Source organism: Natator depressus, chromosome 4, assembly GCF_965152275.1.
Source record: "Natator depressus isolate rNatDep1 chromosome 4, rNatDep2.hap1, whole genome shotgun sequence".
NCBI classification, from domain to species: domain Eukaryota; kingdom Metazoa; phylum Chordata; order Testudines; family Cheloniidae; genus Natator; species Natator depressus.
Genome location: NC_134237.1, coordinates 52227064 through 52248538, shown reverse-complemented (window position 1 = coordinate 52248538; position 21475 = coordinate 52227064). Strand labels below are relative to the sequence as shown.

At 40.8% G+C, this 21475-nt stretch overlaps 1 protein-coding gene across 1 annotated transcript in view; it reads left to right on the top strand.

The window, feature by feature from the left end:
- Positions 1-21475, top strand: part of RNF150 (ring finger protein 150) — a 187677-nt gene that overhangs the window by 145666 nt on the left and 20536 nt on the right. The window contains exon 6 of the mRNA XM_074950904.1: positions 8813-9023. Within this exon, the coding sequence (XP_074807005.1) occupies positions 8813-9023 (211 nt within the window). The remainder of the gene's footprint in view (positions 1-8812; positions 9024-21475) is intronic.

The window sequence follows — 21475 nt, the reverse complement described above, 5'->3', positions numbered from 1 at the left end:
TTCACACACAAACCTTTTCTATTTACTCTTTTACATCAGGGCTGGATTTTTTTTAACTACATTCCTCCTTGTTGTCTCAAAGCAAACAGTGTACAAATAAAAACTCTCCCGATGTATCATTCTAAGGCAGTTTGCCTCTGATTCTGATTGCAAAAGTCATTGCCTTTTCTGTCTGGTTCCGTTTCCTCTCTTAAGGCATCCTTGCATATCAGCAGGCCTTGCGCTCAGAATTCTAGTTATGAAACATAACATTTCCCCCAAATGATTAAACATATGAGATTCATGTAATTACAGTATAAGAAAATGTTAGATTGTTAGTCACTTGGTAAATTCAGATCTGTTTAGAAACCTGCCAAAACTTGCCAATTAACTCTTTGGATTCTATTGTCAAATATTCTTAGTACATGTTCTGCCAGCAATTAATTTCCCTAAATGTACAGGTATCTCACAGTTCAGTGTCTTCTCCACCAAGAAATTAATCAGGGTTTATGCTATGTGAAAAAGTATCTCCTGACTGTCAAGTTGAACACTGAACCAGTGGTGGTTGGTATGCCAACAGCTGCTGTAAATACACTGTCCCCAAGCTGAGGCAGCAGCATGCAGGCATTAGATATCTGAGCACTACACAAGAGAAATGAGACAAAGGCCAACAGATGAACAAATGAGGACAGCTAATGTAGTTACCCCCAAGAGCAGCAGTGAAATGACATGGGGACATATAATCCAAACAGATTACTGAAATGAAAAACGAGTCTGATACAAGTGCTGAAATTATTATTCTAGGAAATAGCGCAATAATAAAATAATCATGTAGGTGTGTCCATTAAATTAGTACAATTATAAAGCCAAAAGGAGGCAAATAATATAATTCTAATGATACATTATAATTAGGCTTCTTGATTGTGTGTGTGTGTGTTACATACGGAAAAAACTACAATGAAAGATTGTTAAAGTTGCAAAGTCAGACACTCAGAAATTAGGAAATGCCAGTGTTAAGGCTGCATGTTCAACCTTCATTCAGCTCCCTAGTATGCATTACTGTTTAATTCCATCATCACATACTATTTTTTCCGCTGACTTCCACGTGGGTCATCAGCAGGGTTAGGACCTTAAGATCCACCCTTACCACAGATCTCTAAGTAACTTGCAGCAATAGTAGGCTGTTATGCAGCATGCAGACCAGCCATTAGCGGGGGATGAGATGCACACTTTGCCAGTGGGTTTCACAGCTATTGCTGACAGAAAAGAAACCACTCAGAACTCCTGCATTCAGTTCCAGGTTCTGGAGGGGAGCGTGCTCTTTTGCCCTTAGCCTGTCTCTGTCCCCTTTGCTCCCTTACTCCTAACTCCCTGCCCCCCCAAGATCCAGCCCCTTTATCCTCTTTCCCCTTAAATTCCTGTCCCTGTTCCCCATAATCCTATCACCCCTCCCCAGCTTCTCCTCCCCTCCCACTGCTCTTCACCCCTCTGCATTCAAGTCAGGCTGATTCCTCCTTGCTGCCTGGGCCCCAGCAGGAGGAGCATAAAAAAGAGCACAGGAGAGACAGTCTCCCTCCTCTCAGTTATGGCTTCCTATGCCACAGCAGTCCTTGGCTGCCAGGGGGAACAATTGCAGGAAAGTGCTGCTCAGCTCCTGCATCCGCTGAGCTGGATCACTCTTGGTACTGATGGAATCTTCAGAGAATGTAGCTGCCAAACTTTTAACAGGTCTCTACTGAGCATGTGTGAACTGATATTTTCAGAGGCTCAAACTTGGCCAAATTTGAGTGGAATTTCATAGGGACCGGAAAAAGCACATCTGTGACAAAAAGGTCACCCTCCTTCCCAATTTCAAGTCCTGTTCCAAAGCATGAAGCCACTACAGCTTCTCAAACAGTTGTACAAAATTGGTTAACATGGGCAAAATATATTTTCCCTCCCTAACCTCATTCTCAATTCTTGCTGAACTGTTGTAACCAAAACTACCCCCACTACCCTTAAAAAAAAAAAAATCTGAGGCAAACACCTGTCTTGGAAAACTTCAACCCAAATGGTTGCAGTTTGGCAAAGTTATAAACGACTGAAAACAGTCTTATAATGGAAAGTATCGGGAAACCTTGGCTTATAGGCAGTGCTACTGGCTCCATTTATAATAGAATGTCTTCATGCCATCTATATGCTTACTTTAGTGGTGTACATTTGAAAATTGGTTTGTGTGAGTATGAATACGGCATTACATTTCCATTTTAAGAGGAATGTATAATAGTTTCTAACTGATATTGTTCTAAAAAAAACTAGATCTATATTTTTAAGTCACTGCATGCCAGTTTCATCACAGAGTTTACTTCATAGCCAAGATTTTTTTTAAATGGCTGCCTAAAACTAAAGCCTATTTAGACATGTAAATAACTAGCTTGATTTTCAAAACTGGTGAGTGCCCAGAAGCTCCCATTAAGATGTATCTCCTTTCTGCTGAGGCAGCCTGGTCCCCTGGAGGCATTCTACCCTTAATGAATTCTGCCACCATTTACAGAAGCAAATGTCTGGCCTCAGTCCTTTCGCTGGCATGCTAATGGTGAATTCAGCTCACAAAGCTGAGCTTCTTCTGGTCTTGGTGTCTAAAGGGGAAACTTTTTTTTTCTTTCAATTTCAAAGAGCTACATCATTGTTGGGGATGATCATATCAAGTAAAATAATCTCCCTTCAGTTCTGACTCCTTCCCCAGAAACATGATCTGAACAGGCAAACAACTGCACTTTTTTTACTAGATTGGTTGAGTTGGAGCCTTTTATTGAGAACCTGATGCAAAGGCCATTCAAGTCAGTGGAAAGACTCCCATTTTTAAAATCAGGCCCTAAAAGCACATATGTACAGAGAACTAGAGAAACTAATGTAACTAACAAAATGTATCAAAATATATCTGTGTCACTCTGATAGTCAAAGGTATAAATAGTAATTTTAAAAAAGCAATATTTGATATCATTAGGATTAAAGTCTACTGTTTAGTTTTTTTCCAAGTAAAATTATATTAAACCTGCATGTAAAATGGGATCAATTAAATTGAACCATGACATTTGTGGCGCTTTAGTTAGTATTTGTCAGGCTTTCCATTCTTTCCTATTTTTAAGGATTTAAAAATTGGTCATAAAAGCTCATTCTAGCAAAAACTGCGAACACAAGGGAAGAGAAGAGCAAATGGATAACTGGGGGGAAAAAACATTTATACATTTGCTTAGTTATAGTGCTAAAATATATATGTACACATATATATGCACGTGTGTGTGTGTGTGTGTGTGTATATATATTTAGACTGTTTGTTTAAATTGTATAATCCTCAAAACCAAATTTGATTTTAAAATGAACTTTCAAAGGCTTCCAACAACTGTTTGAAAAGAAATCTAATGGGAAAAAATATGGATGTTTGTGCCCAGCAATTTTTGTCCCTGGTCCTGCAAGTAAACATAATGCATAGCTTTACACACATGAATACTCCCAGTTCAGTGGGACTCGTGTCTTTGCAGGATAAAGCCTGTTCTTTGCTCAAAGTTGCTTAGAATTTTGTATGCTTGCAGATGCACTTTGTCTTCACACCAACTGTTATTTAGTCTCTTCTCCAACGCGAAAGCCCCTAAACTGTGGTTTAGGTTTTTTGTTGTCTGACTACATTCTATACTTTAGTCTGTGAACAGAAAATCATATGAAGATTGTTTTAATGAATATATTCTTTTATTATGAACCATTTTAAAGTAATGCTAAGTTTGTAACATAGAATCATAAAAATGTAAGGCTGGAAAGAACCTCGAGAAGTGATCTAGTCCAGCCCCCTCCACTGAAGCAGGACCAAGTATGCTTAGACCATGCCTGGCAGTGTTTGTCTAACCTGTTTTTAAAAGCCTCCAGTGACACGGATTCCACAACCTCCCTTTGAAGCTTAATCCAATCCTTAATTATCCTTATATTTAGCAAGCTTTTGCTAATATCCAACCTAAATCTCTCTTGCTGCAGATTAAACCGATTCCTTCTTGTCCTATCTTCAGTGGATATGGAGAGCAGTTGATCACCATCTTCATTATAACAGCCTTTAACATATTTGAAGACTGTCAGACCCCTCTAAGCTGTCTCTTCTCAAGACTAAAATGCCCCTTTTTTTAACCTTTCCTCATAGGTTAGGTGTCCATTGTTGTAGTCTCCTCTGGACTGTCTCCAGTTTGTCCACTTTTTTCCTAAAACATGGTGCCCCAAACTGGACACAATAGTCCAGCTGAGGCCTCACTAGTGCCAAGTGGAACAATTACCTCCGATGTTTTATATATGAAACCTATTAATATGCCCTAGAATATTAGTGCTCTTATTTATTTATTTATTTATTTATTTATTTGGCAACGGTTTCACATTGTTGGTTCGTGTTCAATTTGTGATCCACTATAGCCTCCAGATCCTACTCAGCAGTACTACAGCCTCGCAGTTATTCCCCATTTTGTATTTGTACATTTGACTTTTCCTTCTAAGTGCAGAACTTTACATTTGTCTTTATTGAATTTCATCTTGTTGATATCAGACCAATTCTCCAATTTGTCACAGTTATTTTAAATTATAATCCTACCCTCCAAAGAGCTTGCAAACCCTCCCACCTTAGCGTCATCTACAGATTTTATAAGCCTAGTCTCCACTCCATTATCAAAATCATTGATGAAAATGGATCCAGGGCAGACCCTGTGGGACCACACTAGATACATCTTCCTAGTTTGATAGCAAACTATTGATAACTACTCTTTGAGTATGATCTTTCAGCCAGATATGCACCCACCTTATAAAAACTTCATCTAGACCACGTTTCCCTGGTTTGCTTATGAGAATGTAACATGGGACTTTGTCAAAAGCCTTACTAAAATCATGATGTATCACTTCTGCTGTTTTCCCCTTGTTCTTGACAAATCCATGTTGGTTATTATCTATTACTCTATTATCCACTAATTGGGCAATACAAATTGATTGTTTAATAACTTGTTCTAGTATATTTCCAGGAGGGGGCAGTCAGGAGACAAGGAGTAAGGGAGGTTGGATGGGTTGGGGATTCTGAGGGGGACAGTCAGGGGGCGGGAAGTGGGGGGGGTGAATAGGGGACAGGGGACAGGCTGCTTGGGTGGCACAGCCTTCCCTACCCAGCCCTCCATACAGTTTCGTACCCTGATGTGGCCCTCGGGACAAAAAGTTTGCCCTCCCCTGCTCTAGGACCTCACCCATCCTCCATGAGTTCTCAAAAATAATTGCTAATGGTTCTGAGATTGCTGCAGGTAGTTCTTTTAAGTACCTTAAGAGTGAATTTCATCAGGGCCTGCTGGCTTGAATATATCTAACATATCTAAATATTCATTAGCCTGCTCTTTCTCTATTCTGGCTTGTGTTCTTTTCCCATTGTTAATATTAATTGTGTAAAGCATCTGGTCACAATTAATCTTTTTAGTGAAGACTGAAGCCAAATAGGCATTAAACACTACAGCCTGCTTGATGTCATCTGTTATTAGCTCTCCTTCCCACTAAGTAGTGGACCTATACACTGCATCTTTTTCTTTCTCCTAATGTATTTATCGAAGTTCTTCTTATTGCATTTTATATCCGTTATTAGGAGTAATACATTTTGTGCCTCAGCCTTTCTGATTTTGTCCCTATGTGCTTGTGCTGTTCTTTGCTATTCATCCTTAGCAATTTATCCATGTTTCCACTTTTTGTAGGTTCCTTTTTTGATTTATTTCAGACCATGAAAGAGCTCCTGATTGAGCCATGTTGGCTTCTTACTGCTACTCTTACTTTCTTTTGCATCGGGATAGCTTGCTGCTGTGCTTTTAATAGTGTCGTTTTGAGAAACTGCCAGCTTTCATGAATATTTTCCCCTTAGACTTTTTATCATGGGACTTAATAAACTCAGAGAACTGACAGGTAAAAGGCTGCAGTTTTTTTTAAGTCCATTATCCTGGCATGAAACAACAGTCAGGAAATTCACAGGAAAGGATGAAACAGGCTAAAGGACTGATCAAGTAAAGCACTTGGGCACAGGTTTAGCTTAAAAAACATAAGCTGTCTCATTTTCTTCAGTGGGACTACTCAGATGCTTGACATTAACAATGTTTAAATGCTTTGCTAGATCAGGGCCTCTGAATCAGATTTTCAAAAGTATTTAGGCGACTATAGATGCAGATGCTCAGCAAGTGGAATTTTCAAAAGTGCCTAAACAGATTAGGCACCTAAATACATTTGAAAATCTACCCTGTAGTGTCTGCTAACTTTTTTAGGCCTAACAGGATATTTGTGTAACTGCAGTTCTATCTGAATATGCCCCTTTATGCTTACAGGTGCTGTTGAACGCATTGCACACAGTACCCTAATCTTTGAATTTTCCTTGTTTTTATTATTTTATGGCATAACCTTAAGGCATTATATCTGAAGTGGGTGTGCAAGCTCAACCTCTCCCTGCTATGGAGAGAGCAGACCTGACACCTTTGCTGAAAGACTTAGGGGAGTCTGCATTCTCATGTACGGCAAAGGGAATTGACTTACACAATTTGCCATTAGTGTTCAGAGGAGAACTCTCCAGAAATCATCAGTCTGACAGTCAGGAAATAAACCAATACAGAAATGCTTGAAAGATCAGTAAATTCTACTGCAATTGGTCATCTCAGCTTGACCAGTGAGTTGCTGTCTAGAGGATATTAACAGAGGTCTTGGCACCAAAACACACAAGCTCTGTAACCATCTGCTTTAAATGCATCTGAATCACTTTTCCATTAGCCCTGAATTTACTGGGATATGTGCATTTATAGGCATGAGTTTTAATTCTGAGCTAAACAGTTATTTTGTTTTTGTTTTTTAATTCACTTGGTTTCTCTGGGACCACAATACAGGGAAGACTCCTGAAATTCCCATTACAATGAATTCTTTATTCTTTCTCATTATTTTCAGCTATAAGAAATGAAGTACAGTATAGGCAAAATGTAAGTCTTTTAATATTGAAAACATTTTTCCTTCTCTTAGCAATAGCTATATACACCCCTTTTCTACCCCTCGTACAAATGTGCACACATGCAGTTCTTATCAGTTCCTCGCCTTCACTTAAGTCTCTGATATCAGCTCTATAGTATGTATATTTCAAGAAAGCAGTGACTTAAAAGGTACAAAATCCCTTGCAGTTAGTGCCTGTGTTTATGTTCATAATCTGACTCAGCAGTGTGCCTACCTCAGGCAGATTATATCAATATATGTGCTCATTTACTCCATGACACACTCCCCCAAACTTTTTTTTTTCTGTGAGGAAGCAAACATCAATATTCTGGGCAAGACTTTTTCATACTAAACATTTCCTCTGCATACTGCAAGATAGTCTTCCTACAAATAGTATTAAGAGGATCCAGGTATGTAGAAAGCAAATAAACTATGTATTTATTGGATATTACCATTTAAGGGCCCAAAATTGCAATATTTATCATAGTCCCATTTAAATCAGTGAGGCAACAGTAATAAGCACAAGACATAATAGTAAGTGATTGCAGGATAGGGCCCTAAAAGGAATGGGCGAGAGGAAAAAAATCTAAATTAATGTTTATTTAACTACAACCACTTATGTATAAATTCAGGAAGAAAATCTAGAGCAGTTATTTCCTTTAAGACTGGTTAAAAGATAGGAAACAAAGGGTAGGAATAAATGGTCCATTTTCAGAATGGAGAGAAGTAAATAGTGGTGTCCCCCAGGGGTACTGGGCCAGTCCTATTCAACATATTCATAAACGATCTGAAAAAAAGGGCAAATAGTGAGGTGGCAAATTTTCAGATGATACAAAACTACTCAAGATAGTTAAGTCCCAGGGAGACTCTGAAGAACTCCAAAAGATCTCTCAAAACTGGGTGACTGGACAACAAAACGGCAGATGAAATTAAATGTTGATAAATGCAAAGTAATGGACATTGGAAAACATAATCCCAACTATACGTATAAAATGATGGGGTCTAAATTAGCTGTTACCACTCAAGAAAGAGATCTTGGAGTCATTGTTTTCAGAGAATGAAAACATCCACTCAGTGTGCAATGGCAGTCAAAAAAGTGAACAGAATGTTGGGAATCATTAAGAAAGGGATAGATAATAAGACAGAAAATACCATATTGCCTCTATATAAATCCATGGTATGCTCACATCTTGAATACTGGTGCAGATGTGGTTGCCCCATCTCAAAAAATATATATGGGAATTGGAAAAGGTTCAGAAAAGGGCAACAAAAATTATTAGGGGTACGTAATGGCTGCCATCTGAGGAGAGGTTAATAAGACTGGGACTTTTCACCTTGGAAAAGAGACAACTAAGGGGGGAGAAGATAGAGGTTTATAAAATCATGACTCGTGGAGTTATTTACTCCTTCTCATAACACAAGAACTAGGGCTCACCCAATGAAATTAATAGGCAACAGATTTAAAACAAACAAAAGGAAGTATTTTTTTCACACAATGCACTGTCAACCTGTGAACTCCTTGCGAGAGGATGTTGTGAAGGCCAAAACTATAACAGGTTTCAACAAAGAACTAGATAAATTCATGGAGGATAGGTCCATCTATGGCTATTAGCCAGGATGGACAGGGATGGTGTTCCTAACCTCTATTTGCCAGAAGCTGGGAATGGGCAACAGGGGGTGGATCACTTGATGATTACCTGTTCTGTTCATTCCCTCTGGGGCACCTGGCATTGGCCACTGTCAGAAGACGGAATACTGGGCTTCTTTCTTAACTGTAGTCCTTAATATTTTCTCTGTAGAATAAAAGCTCAAAGACTTTTCTTTTTGTTTCCATTAGCCAAATGCGGATTGCATAGATGATATACCTCCAGATTTTGAAGCTTCCATAGGAGGACCACCAACTAATCAGATTACAGGAGCTAGTGATATAACTGTGAATGAAAGCTCTGTAGCTCTGGATCCTCCTGTCCGGACTGTGGGAGTACTACAAGTCATCCAGGATGCAGATCCTCTTCCCCAGGTTGGGGAGGGTAACTTCACAACAAGTAGTAAGTTTCTCCTTCTGGCAGAGTTTGCCCTGACAATAGTATGCAGAAACCTGAATCACAAAGAAATGTATAGATGCATGGGGCTTGGAATATTGTTTTCACTACTTTAAATTTCACTGAAATCTAGAGGATAAATAACTTGGCTTAAAATGGCACCTTTGAATTATCATGGAGTATTACTGTATCACACATACTCTGAACCCAATGTGCAAATAAATGGATTGAATCTGATAGAATAGCAAAGTGAAATGTATGGAAGAATACTCTAGACTAAGTAGAAATAGGCCTTTTCTGTTAACACAAAGTAGACTAAAGTTATAGACATCTTTACATGTTGTTTGACTTAATCCTTTTACCAAGGCCTTCCTTGATAATCTACACCTGTAACCCAGCCCCTTTGTTAAATTCATTTGTTGGATGCCCTTGTCTGCCGAGTTTGGCCACTCCTTATCCCCTGGTCTGCCTTGCTTCGATGTACTATTTCTTCTTATACATGCAGAGTTTCACTCTTGCTTCAGTAACATAAAATAGATTCACAGATTCCAAGGCCAAAAGAGACCATTGTGATCATCTAGTCTGACCTCCTGTATAAAACAGTACAGAGAACTTCCCCAAAATAATTGCTAGAGCATATTTTTTAGAAAAGCATCCAATCTTGATATTAAAATTGCCAGAGATGGAGAATTCACCACAACCCTTGGTAAATTGTTCCAGTGGTTAATTACCTCATTGTTATAAAATCTACGCCTTATTTCCATTCTGATTTTGTCTAACTTCAACTTCCAGCCTTTGAAATGTATTATACTTTTCTCTGTTAGATTGGAGAACCCATTTTTGAATATTTATTTCTTATGTAGGAGCATGTAGACTGCAATTAAGTCGCCATTTAACCTTCTCTCTGTTTAGCTAAATAGATTGTGCTCCATGTGTCTGTCACTATTAGGCATGTTTTCTAATCCTTTAATCATTCTCATGGCTCTTCTCTGAATCCTCTTCAATTTTTCAATACCCTTCTTGAATTGTGCAGCAACAGTCACACTTGTGCCAAGAACAGAGGTAAAATAACCTCTCTACTCTACTCAAGGTACCCCTGTTTATACATCCAAGGATCACATTAGCTCTTTTGGCCATAACATCACACTGGGACTTCATGTTCAGCTGATTATCCACCAAAACTCCCAAATCTAGATTCTGTGGTTCTCATATTAGGGAGTCAGTTCCTTAACCCTTATTAATGAAAAAATCAGCACAGGATAACTATACAGCATGAATCTATTGATGTTGCTTTCCATCATTCAAATAGCAGCAGAGGTAATGTATCCCTATCGGAGAATCCTACTGAAAATGACAAAGCCAGAAAACAAAGCTAAGGGGAGAGATTCTCGCTCCTGGTCCAGAGCCCGGGGCTGGTTGCAAGGCACTGGAAGGAAGTGCCGCTGCGGCTTTTGAAAGGAACCAGAATAAGTCCTGAACTGGGCAGGGGGAAATCTCCCCTTCATAAGCACCTGCATTGATAGGATAACTGCCCATAGCACTGTGGAGATTGCAGATGGTGCTGCAGCCTATTGCCAGCTAAGGACTGGAGGTGGTAACTTAAGCAGCTCCTAAGTGCATTGAGTGGTTGCATCAACCCTCAGAACAACCAGAATCAGGAAGGCATACTGGAAACTTAAAGCCACCTTAGCCAGCTTCAATGCCCCGGGCTGTACGTTTATGTACTATGCTTCGCACACAATCTCATCCGTGGTATTCTGATTTGGTGCTTGGTTTTTCAGTTAATAATAGTTGGGCTGCAATATTATTTATTAGGTATAGGTGATTATTATACTTTGTTCTTTTCAGGATTACATTTAATGCTTGAAAATTTTTTGGCATGGTTGGGTACGCAAACGTACATCATTTCAATAACGCATCCATATGGTCTGATTCACAATAGTATTCAGCAACTGGACCATGTTCATTTTGCAAGGGGTTGGCAGTAAACTAACCCCTTCGTGTTCTGCTGGGAGTTAGGGGCCTGCGTTTCAGAGGTGATGAGCACTCGCAGTTCCCACTGAAGTCAATCGGAGTTGTAAGTGTTCCGCCCCTCTGAAATTAAGCCCTCAAGTTCTCAAATCGTACACAGTTTTAACCCAGTTAGGGGGGCACAGTTACAGCCAATACACACTACAACTTAAACCAAGTTATAAGGGGGTGAGAGGGCAACCCTGGTGTAACTGACTTGGTTATAGCTGTATTATAGACATGGCTTTAAACAACAAGAATTATGTCAGAATTGTATTCACTAATTGTATTGAATAGTTCCAGTGTAGTCAAAGACCTAGAACCACAGAGCTTCCCCCAGCGTCCCCCCATCCCACTCCAGCATGAACTTGGTTTGTCTGTGATTTTACAAATGCTGCCAGGAATCTTTGCGGAGATATTTGATTTTTGCCCCTGCCCGCTTATGCACCGTTAATGACAGAAGAGTGCTCCTAGGCTGAGTCTGCACTGGAGATTTGCGTGGTTTCTTCTTATGATTGAACCTGTGTGAGCTGAAGCCATGCAGTGTTTACAGAGTACACTGCATCCAAACCCTGCACTTGCTGCCACTGTTGTAGTTTTTGTGGATTGCTGTGCTTATCCCACAGTGCTGTTAATTTTTCTTTCTGTTACTGTTTGGGGGTTTATTTGTTTCCTGACAGGATCCAGAGGCAGGAACCCTCCCAAAGTGGGCCTGGCGGAAGGACATTTTCATACTGCTGCATACATGGGATGAAATCCTGTATCCATTGACGTTAATGGCAAAACTTCCATTGACTTCACTGGGGCCAAGATTTCATCCATGCAGTTTTGCCAGTGCTATTACTTTATTTTTGTGAATGTGCTCAGAGGACATTTCCCTCTTCTTCTGAATAGAGAATTTCTTCCTCAAGGCCCTTAGTAATGTTCCTGGCCATGGAGAGCTAGATGGAACTCATTGTAGAATCCACCTTTGCCACCCCTTATTAAAAACCAAGATCAGATTTTTTGCATGGTAGCTCAGAGCACTAAGTAAAGGACCAGGAGGTACACTCAACCAATCTCATTACAACACCCAGCACAGTGGGGCCCCAGTCTTCAAGGAAATGTTTGTTAGGTGGTGTTAATAATAGGATTTGTATGCTAAATCCTAGAGTGTCCTTTTCAATCCCTGCGTGTGTCAGCTGATACCGCATTTTAAAATTAGACAGTGAGAGAGAGAGAATTTCTTTAGTTTTATATTCAGCTCAACTATGGATTTACTGTTTCAAGAATCAGTGACCTTGTTAATCTTAAGGTCTCCAAAGTGTCAAATCTCTTTTCCCATTCCCTCACCTGTAGTAATGGTCACACTGCATTGTTTCTTATTAGTGGGCTGTTCTGCAGTAAGAGCTATCATGTCTGGAAATGTCATAGCACCTTCGAGCAGGAGCAACTCCATGCAAATGTAAAGCGGGGGTTAGATTGTGGCATTTAGCCACAGCCTCAAATAAGGGGGGATGCTGAGCTGAACTGCCCCCAGGGGAGCGGCAGGAGGGTTTTGCCTCAGTGAGCACATGGGGAGTGTACACCTGACAATGTCCCTTTGAATGGTGCAGCATGCTTCCCTTTCTGGAGACTGCCAGCTCCTTGAGTTAGTGCAGACAGCGTTCAAGGCCATCTCTCCTCCCCTCCTTACCCCCTTTGGAGCAATTTGTTCCTCTGAGCGTGGAATCCTTGCATTTCCACAAGCATAGAAATTGCAGTTATCCCTGGCTTTACATAGAGTGCCCATAGAGGTCAGCATTAAAGGATCCTTCCCACACCTATGCTTGAGCCAGGTATAATCAGCATTAAGTGTCTGAGTTAAAAATACTGTAGTTCTCTTAGGAAAAGAGCAGCTAGAGTGAGTGTGTGTGTGTGTGTGTGTATTGTGACAGGGCAAGGCCAGATGGCTATAGAAGAGTAGCGGGAGATAGATATATTAGCACCAGGCTAAATAAATCCCTGGTACCAGGATAAGTGAAATGGCAGCTGCTCCAGGTCAGTTGAGACACCTGGGGCCAATTAAGAAATTTCCAGAAGGCAGGGAGAAGGCTAGGTTGATTGGGACACCTGAAGCCAACCAGGGGCTGGCTGAAACTAGTTAAAAGCCTCCCAGTTAGTCAGGTGGGTGTGCATGTCAGGAGCTGTGGGAGAGGCTGAGTAGTACACACCATATCAGGCACGAGGAAGGAGGCCCTTAGGTAAGGGTGAAGTGGAGCTTGAGGAAGTGAGGGCTGCTCTGGGAGAAGTAGCCCAGGGAATTGTACATGTAATGTTTCTGAAAGGTCAGCTACCATAGCTGATACTATTAGGGTCCCTGGGCTGGAGCCCGGAGTAGAGGGTGGGCCCGGGCCCCCCCTCCCCCCGCCGCACCTTTGCCCCCTGATTAATCACTGAGACTCGGAGACAACAGAGACTGTGCAAGGATGGATAACTTCTCCTCACCTCCCTCGCTGGCTTATGATGAAAATGGCTCAGTAGACTGTGACCCTTGTCTCGAGAGAAAGAAGGGTTACGTGCAGGGTCACAGTGAGCCTCTGAGGCTAGCGAAATCCGCCAGGAAACGTGGGACCCACGGAGGCAAGGACAGAGCGTTGTCACTATACATATATAGTTGTTAGAAATCTGGCATTTGGAGACAAATAAAGCATTCATGTACTTTTGTTTCATCTGTGATCATATGGAAATTTCCCAATTCACATGGTGTTCGCTATTTTTGGTAAGAGTTTAGTTTGTATGCATTTTCAGGCTTCATTCACTGTTCATATTTTATTTCTTGGTCAGGCCTATAAATACCTCTGGCCTTTCAAGCTCTACAAGCCCCAAAGGGACACATGTACTGACTCCACCTGTTCAAGAAAATGATTGGCATGCTGCAGGGGGCCCACTAAATTCAACTCCCCCTTGCCCCAACTCTGGAAACTCCCAAGGCAACACCAGAAAGAGAGAGGGTCCTGAGTTGGAGTAACCACTGTGCTCAGTTTGAAGATGGCTGGGTAGCCGGGGAGGTCCACAGATTTTATGTGGACCTGAAGCTGTGAAGCAGAGCTATGTGAATGTGTTTTCTGGTTCATTGGCAATTCCAAAAAAGTAGAAGAAAAAATTGCTACAAGTCAAACAAAACAGTTTCTTTTCAACAAAACATTTCATTCAAATTCAACCATTTTAAAGGGTTTTGATAGAATTAAAGGAAATTTCTCAGTGGAAAGTTATTCAAATATGTCAAAATGAAACATTCCAACTTCTTCAGATTTTTTTTTTTTTTTTTACACACAACAATTTGGTGAAACCAACACAAATTCTCAAAATGTTTTGGTGTCACCAAATCAGCATTTTTCACCAAAAGAGTTTCAGCTGACCAATTTCACCCTCAGTTCAATTGTGAAGTCTTTCAGATAGGTATGGCAGTAAATTTCTTTTCCTGGGTTTTGTTGTTTTGGGGATAAGCTCCAAAGATGTAGATTGTCAGGACACTTTCACGCTAGTTGGGTAGTTGCTTTATCTTATCTGCTGGTAGTCACTTTGCCATTCTTCTGTGTTATTAGTAGTTTGTTCTGAGGAGTAATTTGAGGAGAGAAGAGCATGTGACAACTGCACAAGCTAACGGTGAAAGCATCGAAACACCAAACTTGTATCCTGGAGATGGAATACTCATGGGATCCACTTACTCAAAAAGTGAGAGGATTGGGTCCCAAGTGCCTTCGATACGGTGTGTGTTAATGTCCTGTTAAAACTCCAAAGTGATGCTAAACTAGACAATTAGCAGGTACTGAAAATTACAGTGGTCTGAGGTCCTGGATTTGTTATTTTAAGGGCTTGGCTACACAGTGTGTTAGTGTGCAACAGGTGAGGTGTAAATTCTGGTCCACAGCAATGTGCCACGCAATATCCAGTGTGGCGGACCCCTCTGCTACATGCTAAACATTCCTTTGTGTCATTGATGTAGTCTTGTTTCAGACAGTCCTAAGATAAGACACAAAAGAACTTTTAGTGTGTGGCAGCAGGGTCCATGCAGTCCCTTCATGCGTGATATGCTAGTCCAGACTAAAATTTACACTCAAGTTGATGAGCACTAATTGTATGGTGTCGACAAGCCTAAGACTTGCACCAGTGCCAACATAGCACTGCTGGTCTGAAAGGCTGATGACTTTCTTAAAGGAATACCACCAGTGTGAAATCGTCAGTTTCATAAAATGAGTTAAAATAGTTGGTTGCTACACCTGCCCTTGACCCTCTGCCAATGTTTGTGATTTCACAATGACATTTTCCTATTTTAAATTTTTTTCTTCTTGTCATGTTGGGGTGTGTAACCCACAAAACACAAGTTGTCTCTCTATGGCAGACAGTGAAACTGATTGTACAGAAAGTGCTATCAAATGCACAAAGTAGACAAATTGGAAAGATTGAGACAAGTATTTGTCTCAAATCTGCCGTCTCTGGCGACATTAGGGAAAACTTATAGCAATGGCATAGGTCAGGCCCTTCAGCTCCAGGCCTGGAGGGGACCCTTGATACATGGATCTCTCTTTTCCTGCACAGAAAGGCTCAGCCACCTCTGTGAGACCTGTTCACCTCTTCTGGATCTCATGTCAGCCCCTCAGCCAGTCAAAGGAGCCGTGTGGGAGAGAGGGCTGGAATACCAAGGATGGAGGTGAGGGAGGACTGTGAACTGGTTTAAATTGATATATTAGGTGCCATCGTGATGCTCTGTGAAGCTCTTGTTATGCACAGTCATTTGGAATTGGACACAGAATAAAAGAGACCACTGACAAGCTCCTTAAGCATTAAGTGATCACTGAACATCACAGGCCCCATCAGGGTCTGGATGCCAATGTGCTAGGCCCTGTATGTATACATAGCACTAGATGGATCCTTCCCTGAAAAATTTGCAGGCAAGGCGAGCTGTAACATGCAAATAAATCTAGCAGGCAATGGGGAAGGGAGGTCTAATGCAGACAGCAACAACAGAATCACCTAAGGCAAAACAAGTTCATGAGGACAAGATATAGGACCAGCATAGGTGAACTGAATGTTCTCTATTTTCTTCAAGTTATAGGGCTATTATAAAGTAAGGTACTCTTCAGCCCCCTATAGCAAATACATGTTACAACAACATACTAAATTTGATTCCATTTACAGGAAATTTTGCTAGCTGCATTCTTTCAAAAGTGAGAGATTTCCCTCAGCTTTCCCAGGTTAGTAACCATTGTAAAAAAGGTGGATAATTCCTCATGAACAACAAATCTGGGCAAAATCTCAGTGGCTTTAGCTACACCACAATTAAACAGCCCAGTAGTCTGAGCCCATGTCAGCTGACATGGGCCAGCTGCGGGCATTTAATTGCAGTGTAGATATATACCTTAACTGTCATCTCTCTGGGCAGAGACTCTCATCCACTCCTTTCTGAACAGGGGTTTTACACTGCAGTCTCCTTGTGATTCTCCCTAAGCAGGTCTGACAAACATTCAGCCCCTTGCTCTTTTAGTTTCTCTCCACAAGGACAGTGATTTACCAGCTCTTTCAAAGCAGAGTTTCTTTATTTAAGAACAGAAACATACAGAGAAAATATATAAAGGTCTAAACATCTACTAAACGTACCAGAAGTCGTCCATCAGCCCTATGGGGACCCTGACAAGTTTCAGTTCTTTCAACCTTTCAGCATAGTGGGGTGCCCCCTTGGACAAAAGGTCATATCCATTTGTTGAATCAAAAACAAGATCCCAGAAAGTTTTTTTAAAGTCAGCCTTTATCCCCAATAGCCTTTGTCTCCCAGCCTCCTGAAAACAGGTAAAAGCCAATCACTGTCCCCTTTCTCCTGCCCCCTCCACCCCCAATGGATAGCTGCATAGCCAGCCTTGAGATTTTTCATTAATCATACCCTAGTGAATTCAGATTCCACAGGATGTCTCCCCTCATGCTTTGTGAGCTAGGAACACACAAACATATATAACATGTATTCATACAAAGGCCTATGAATATTCCATGGGCTCGTTATCATCTGTCTCATCTTGGTATAATGGTCTTTGAAGTTTTCATGCTTTCAAGGTCTGGCTCTAACATACAGATAAAATTTCATAATGCTAAAGACAGTCTCCAGATAGGCCTGTGTTCATCATACCTGTCACAATGTGCTTAAAAAAAGCTTTTTCCAGATTACTTTGGGCTCATGAATTCAGGTTTTCCTGTAAAATTTTCAATACTTACTGGCTTCACCCTGGTCAGCAAAAAAGTGGTAATGTTTATCTTTTCATGGTAATACCTTATCATCACAAGATCATATTGTACTTTGCAGCATACTGTTAAAACAGCTTTTCCCTAGTTATCGTGGCACTTTGTGTTCCAGCCAAAATCAGGACATGCAAAGAGACCTTTTTCCCTCCCCCCCCAATGTAACACGTTTTAGAATCTCAAAATGGTTGAATTCAAGTTTTGGTTGAGGGTTTTTGTCAGTGCTTATTTTAACTGAACTAGTTTCCTCAGTGTGAGGAAGTTCGATGCAGTGACATCTGCCTGAACTTGCAGCCAGCCTGAAACTATAGCTCTGTGAGGGGATACTGCCCCATGCATCTCAGTGGAGGACTCTGTGTGTGGCAAGGGTTGAAGAGTGCAGCAGGCCAATACACCACCCACCCAGGCACACTCCAGCTGCACGCCAGGAAACAGCCAATTGGGAGGTGCAGGAAGGAAGGGGGAGACGCTGATTGGCGGGGCTGCCGGTGGGCGGGAGGCACTGGGAGCGGGGTGGGGGAGCTGTTGACGTATTACTGTGGCTGTTTGGCAATGTACATTGGTAAATTCTGGCTCAGGTTGGCCACCCCTGGAATATCAGATGACGATGAACATGCTTTTATAATAGATTTCTTTCTTTAATAGCATTATCTCAAGAACAAAAATGCAAAGCTGATTAAAAAATTTTTAAAAATAAAAATTTCTCCTGATACAGTTATAAAATGAGACAGCATTTTTTGAATATTCCACTGGAACATGGCCCTTTCAAAGTAACATATCAAACACGTAAGGTGGCACTTGAGGTGCATTTTGTCCAACATGCATGGTATGTTTAACAAGGCTGAGGCATTGACTTAAGAACTATGCTAAACATTGTGTCAATTCTGCTTAAAGAGACACTCAAGGTCCTAAATATCGATCTAGAAGTCCCTTCCAAAATATTAGTGATACCTTTAAAAATGTCTTTCTAATATGTGAAAAGCCAGCAATCATTAGGGCTTCAATACTCTTATCATTAGAGTTCTTAGAAAACACAACCCTAAACAAATCCTGCTCTGGAATTTCTGATGCCTGCTCTCCCAGCTGTTCAGAGGTTGATAGCCTTTTCCATTCTGAAAACACATTTTAAAGGAAAAGGTGTGAGGAAGAGCTGGAATGGAGAGATCATCTTTTGGACTGATCAGCCTGGACTACTACTAATTACTTTACTTTCCACCCACTAGCTGGACGCATTTGGATTTGTTTGAAGGAATTCTTTCTTTCTCTATCATGCTAAATAGATGTGGCAAATAAACACTTCAGGTTATCTCTCATTAGTAAGGATACGACTAATGCTTACACGTAAGTCTGCCTTCCTGGTGGAATTCTGTGCATGTAAAGGATGTTTATTTTGATTCAGAAGGTTCATATTATTTCTAAATGAAATAATTGGGCCATATTTTAACTTTTTAATTTTTTTGCAGATCCCCAAAAGGCATTCTTTTTCCATATGGAAACTGTCAGTTTAAAAACAGAGCCTTTTTTAGGCCATTGGAGCTCCACTAAAATATTTTTAACAGTTTATTTTTTAATTTTATATCTGAAAAATGGCTACACTATTTTTATAGCAGTGTTAATGACGGAAATACTAACACAGATTTAAAATTAGTGGTGCAAAGGTAGCTTCATTTATTTAGAGGTTTCACAAGTAACTTTCCTGGTTGTCAGATCATTGAAAGGTAAAATAACAAAGCTATCTTAGCTTCCCTTCAGTGGGTAGGATAACAAGTCACCTTCATTCTTTTTTCCCAAAGAATGTGTGTGAAGGTTCAGAACTTAAAAATGGTTTTAAAAACTGGAAAGATAAATTGGGAACAGAGGTGTTTCTTTAAAAATCTAGGGAAAAAAAACTTTTCCATAACTAAAGATGTATTGAAATGAATGGAATAGAGGCAGAAGCTTTTCAATTCAAGTAAAGTGTTCAGAAATGAGTTTTTGTCTTGGTGTAAATTGGATAGTAACACTTCAGTAGATTTAATACAGCTGCTTCTGTTAGAAGGTTTGTGTGCAGCAGAGCAGCAAGGTGGCCATGTTAATGGCACACCTTGGGTGACCGGATGATCTAGTTTTCTAGGAATATCTTCCTCACATTTTTAAAGGATTTGTTCACCTTTCCAGTGGTTTTGTTTGTTTTGTTATACTGCTTATAAAAAAACCTGCAAACTGAAATCCTCTCTCAATAGAATAGAAATAACGTAGGTTTCCCCATTCTGCCTGGCCAATGAGCCTTAAAGCTGATCTTGAGCTGGCCTCCTCATAGAGTCAGTAAAATCTCCCTGTTCATTATGGCTGTGATTTTTTCTTTATGCACAAGGCCTATGCATCACTTCAGTCCCACTAACCCCCTATTTTGAGGACTGAGATCATGCATAGGCCTTTTGCTGGTCTTCTGCACAGGGGTAAATTCCACCCCTGGGTGTTGCAACCTCTTGCACACAAGCAGAGTACTGCACCCGTACAGAGCCTCATTGACTTCACAGGGGTTCCACACAGGCACAGCAGTCTATCAGTGCCTCAACCCTTGGCCTTTCTAAGGAGCCTTCCAACCAGGATACTAGTTAGCGTCAAGTATAATGGATTTTTTTGTTATGTGAAACCTTGTCCACTTGGGACTGGACTGAGATGGTACACTTATTTTAAGTAGGCTGCCAAACAGTTGTCAAGTGGTAACAGCTTTCCATCACTACTGGGATGGGATGGGTTTGGATCAGTGACCTGAAACTACCTGCACTGCACTAGCTCTGCTGCTTTTTGTGGCTGTGTCCTCCCTTCGGTTTGTAATTGTCACATCTCCTTAGCAGCTTTAGATCTGGCAAATGGAATTTTTTTCTTCTTCCATTGTATTATTTTTGTTAATAGAGGGGAAAGAAAGTGAAAGAAGCTCATTAAAGAAGAAAAAAAAATCACTTGTTTAAAGATGGTAAAATAAAGAACCTGGCCTGACATTTCGTCAGATCAGGTCCAGTTAAATGACTTAATAGATTTTTTTCAACTTTTAAAAACTTAACTTTACCTTAAAGTTGAATCATCTGAAAAATGTTTTATATGAAATGCTCTTGTTACCTCGATTTCAGATCAAACAACAGAAGGGCTGCCTTTATTTTTCTTTCTGTAAGTAAACTTTACAGGTACTCTTTTAAATAAGCTTTTGACTCCAAGAGATGTGGTCTAGAAGGCAAAGGCTGTTTTTTTAATAGTTCAATAAGTTTGATTTCACCATTTCAGCATTATTAAGGAACATGTCTGTGACATTCCCTTCTGGTGTTATCCAGACCAGTGATCTGCTAGGTCACTCCAATCCTTGACTCTGGGAGCCAGCCTTACCCTGCTCTGCTGTGAGAACCCCCACTCCTGGGCTGTTCATGCACAGCCTCTGGCATGTAAGCTGCTTCTTTGATTGTGCAACCGAATGACACTAGCCAATACCCCTAGGAACCTCCGTCTTGAAGAGTCCAGTTATGTCCGCTAGACACTGCAAGCTTATATACCAGGCTTGTTATCCCAAGGGGAGTCAGATTTGGTCAAATGAAATAAAAACAGTCAAATGAAATAAAAGCAAAACACATTCTAAGCTGATCTTAACAATTTCAGTGCCCTTATAAACTTAGATGCTTCTCACCACAAGCTGGCTGGTAGCTCTTCAGCCAGGCTCTCCCCTTTGATCAGCGCTTCAGTCGCTTGGTGTAGTGTCTGTAGATGTAGGTGGAAGAGTGAGAGAGAGAGCATGGCAAATGTTTCTCCCTTTTATCATGTCCTTTCTTCCCTCTTGGCTTTGCTCTCCCCCACCCCCTTGAGAGTCAGGTGAGCATTACCTCATCGCAGTTCCAAACTGACCAAAGGAAGGGGGGTAACTCCCTCAAGAGTCTAACAGATCCTTTGTTGTTGCCTAGGCCAGCATCCTTTGCTCCTGTGAAGCTGGGCTGGGTTTTTCCCATACCTGCCCTGATGAGGTGTGAACTGCCTCTCTGCTCTTGGAGAGTTTTTGCCTGTTCTTATTTTAAGCCATGAGGATACATTTTCAGCCTCATAATTATATACATGAAATTATAACCTTACTATACCATTACTGTAAAATTACTATAACATCACTATAACAACCATGCTCAGTGCATCATCAGCCTTCCGAAGACACCCAACATGACAAACTTTGCATTGGATAC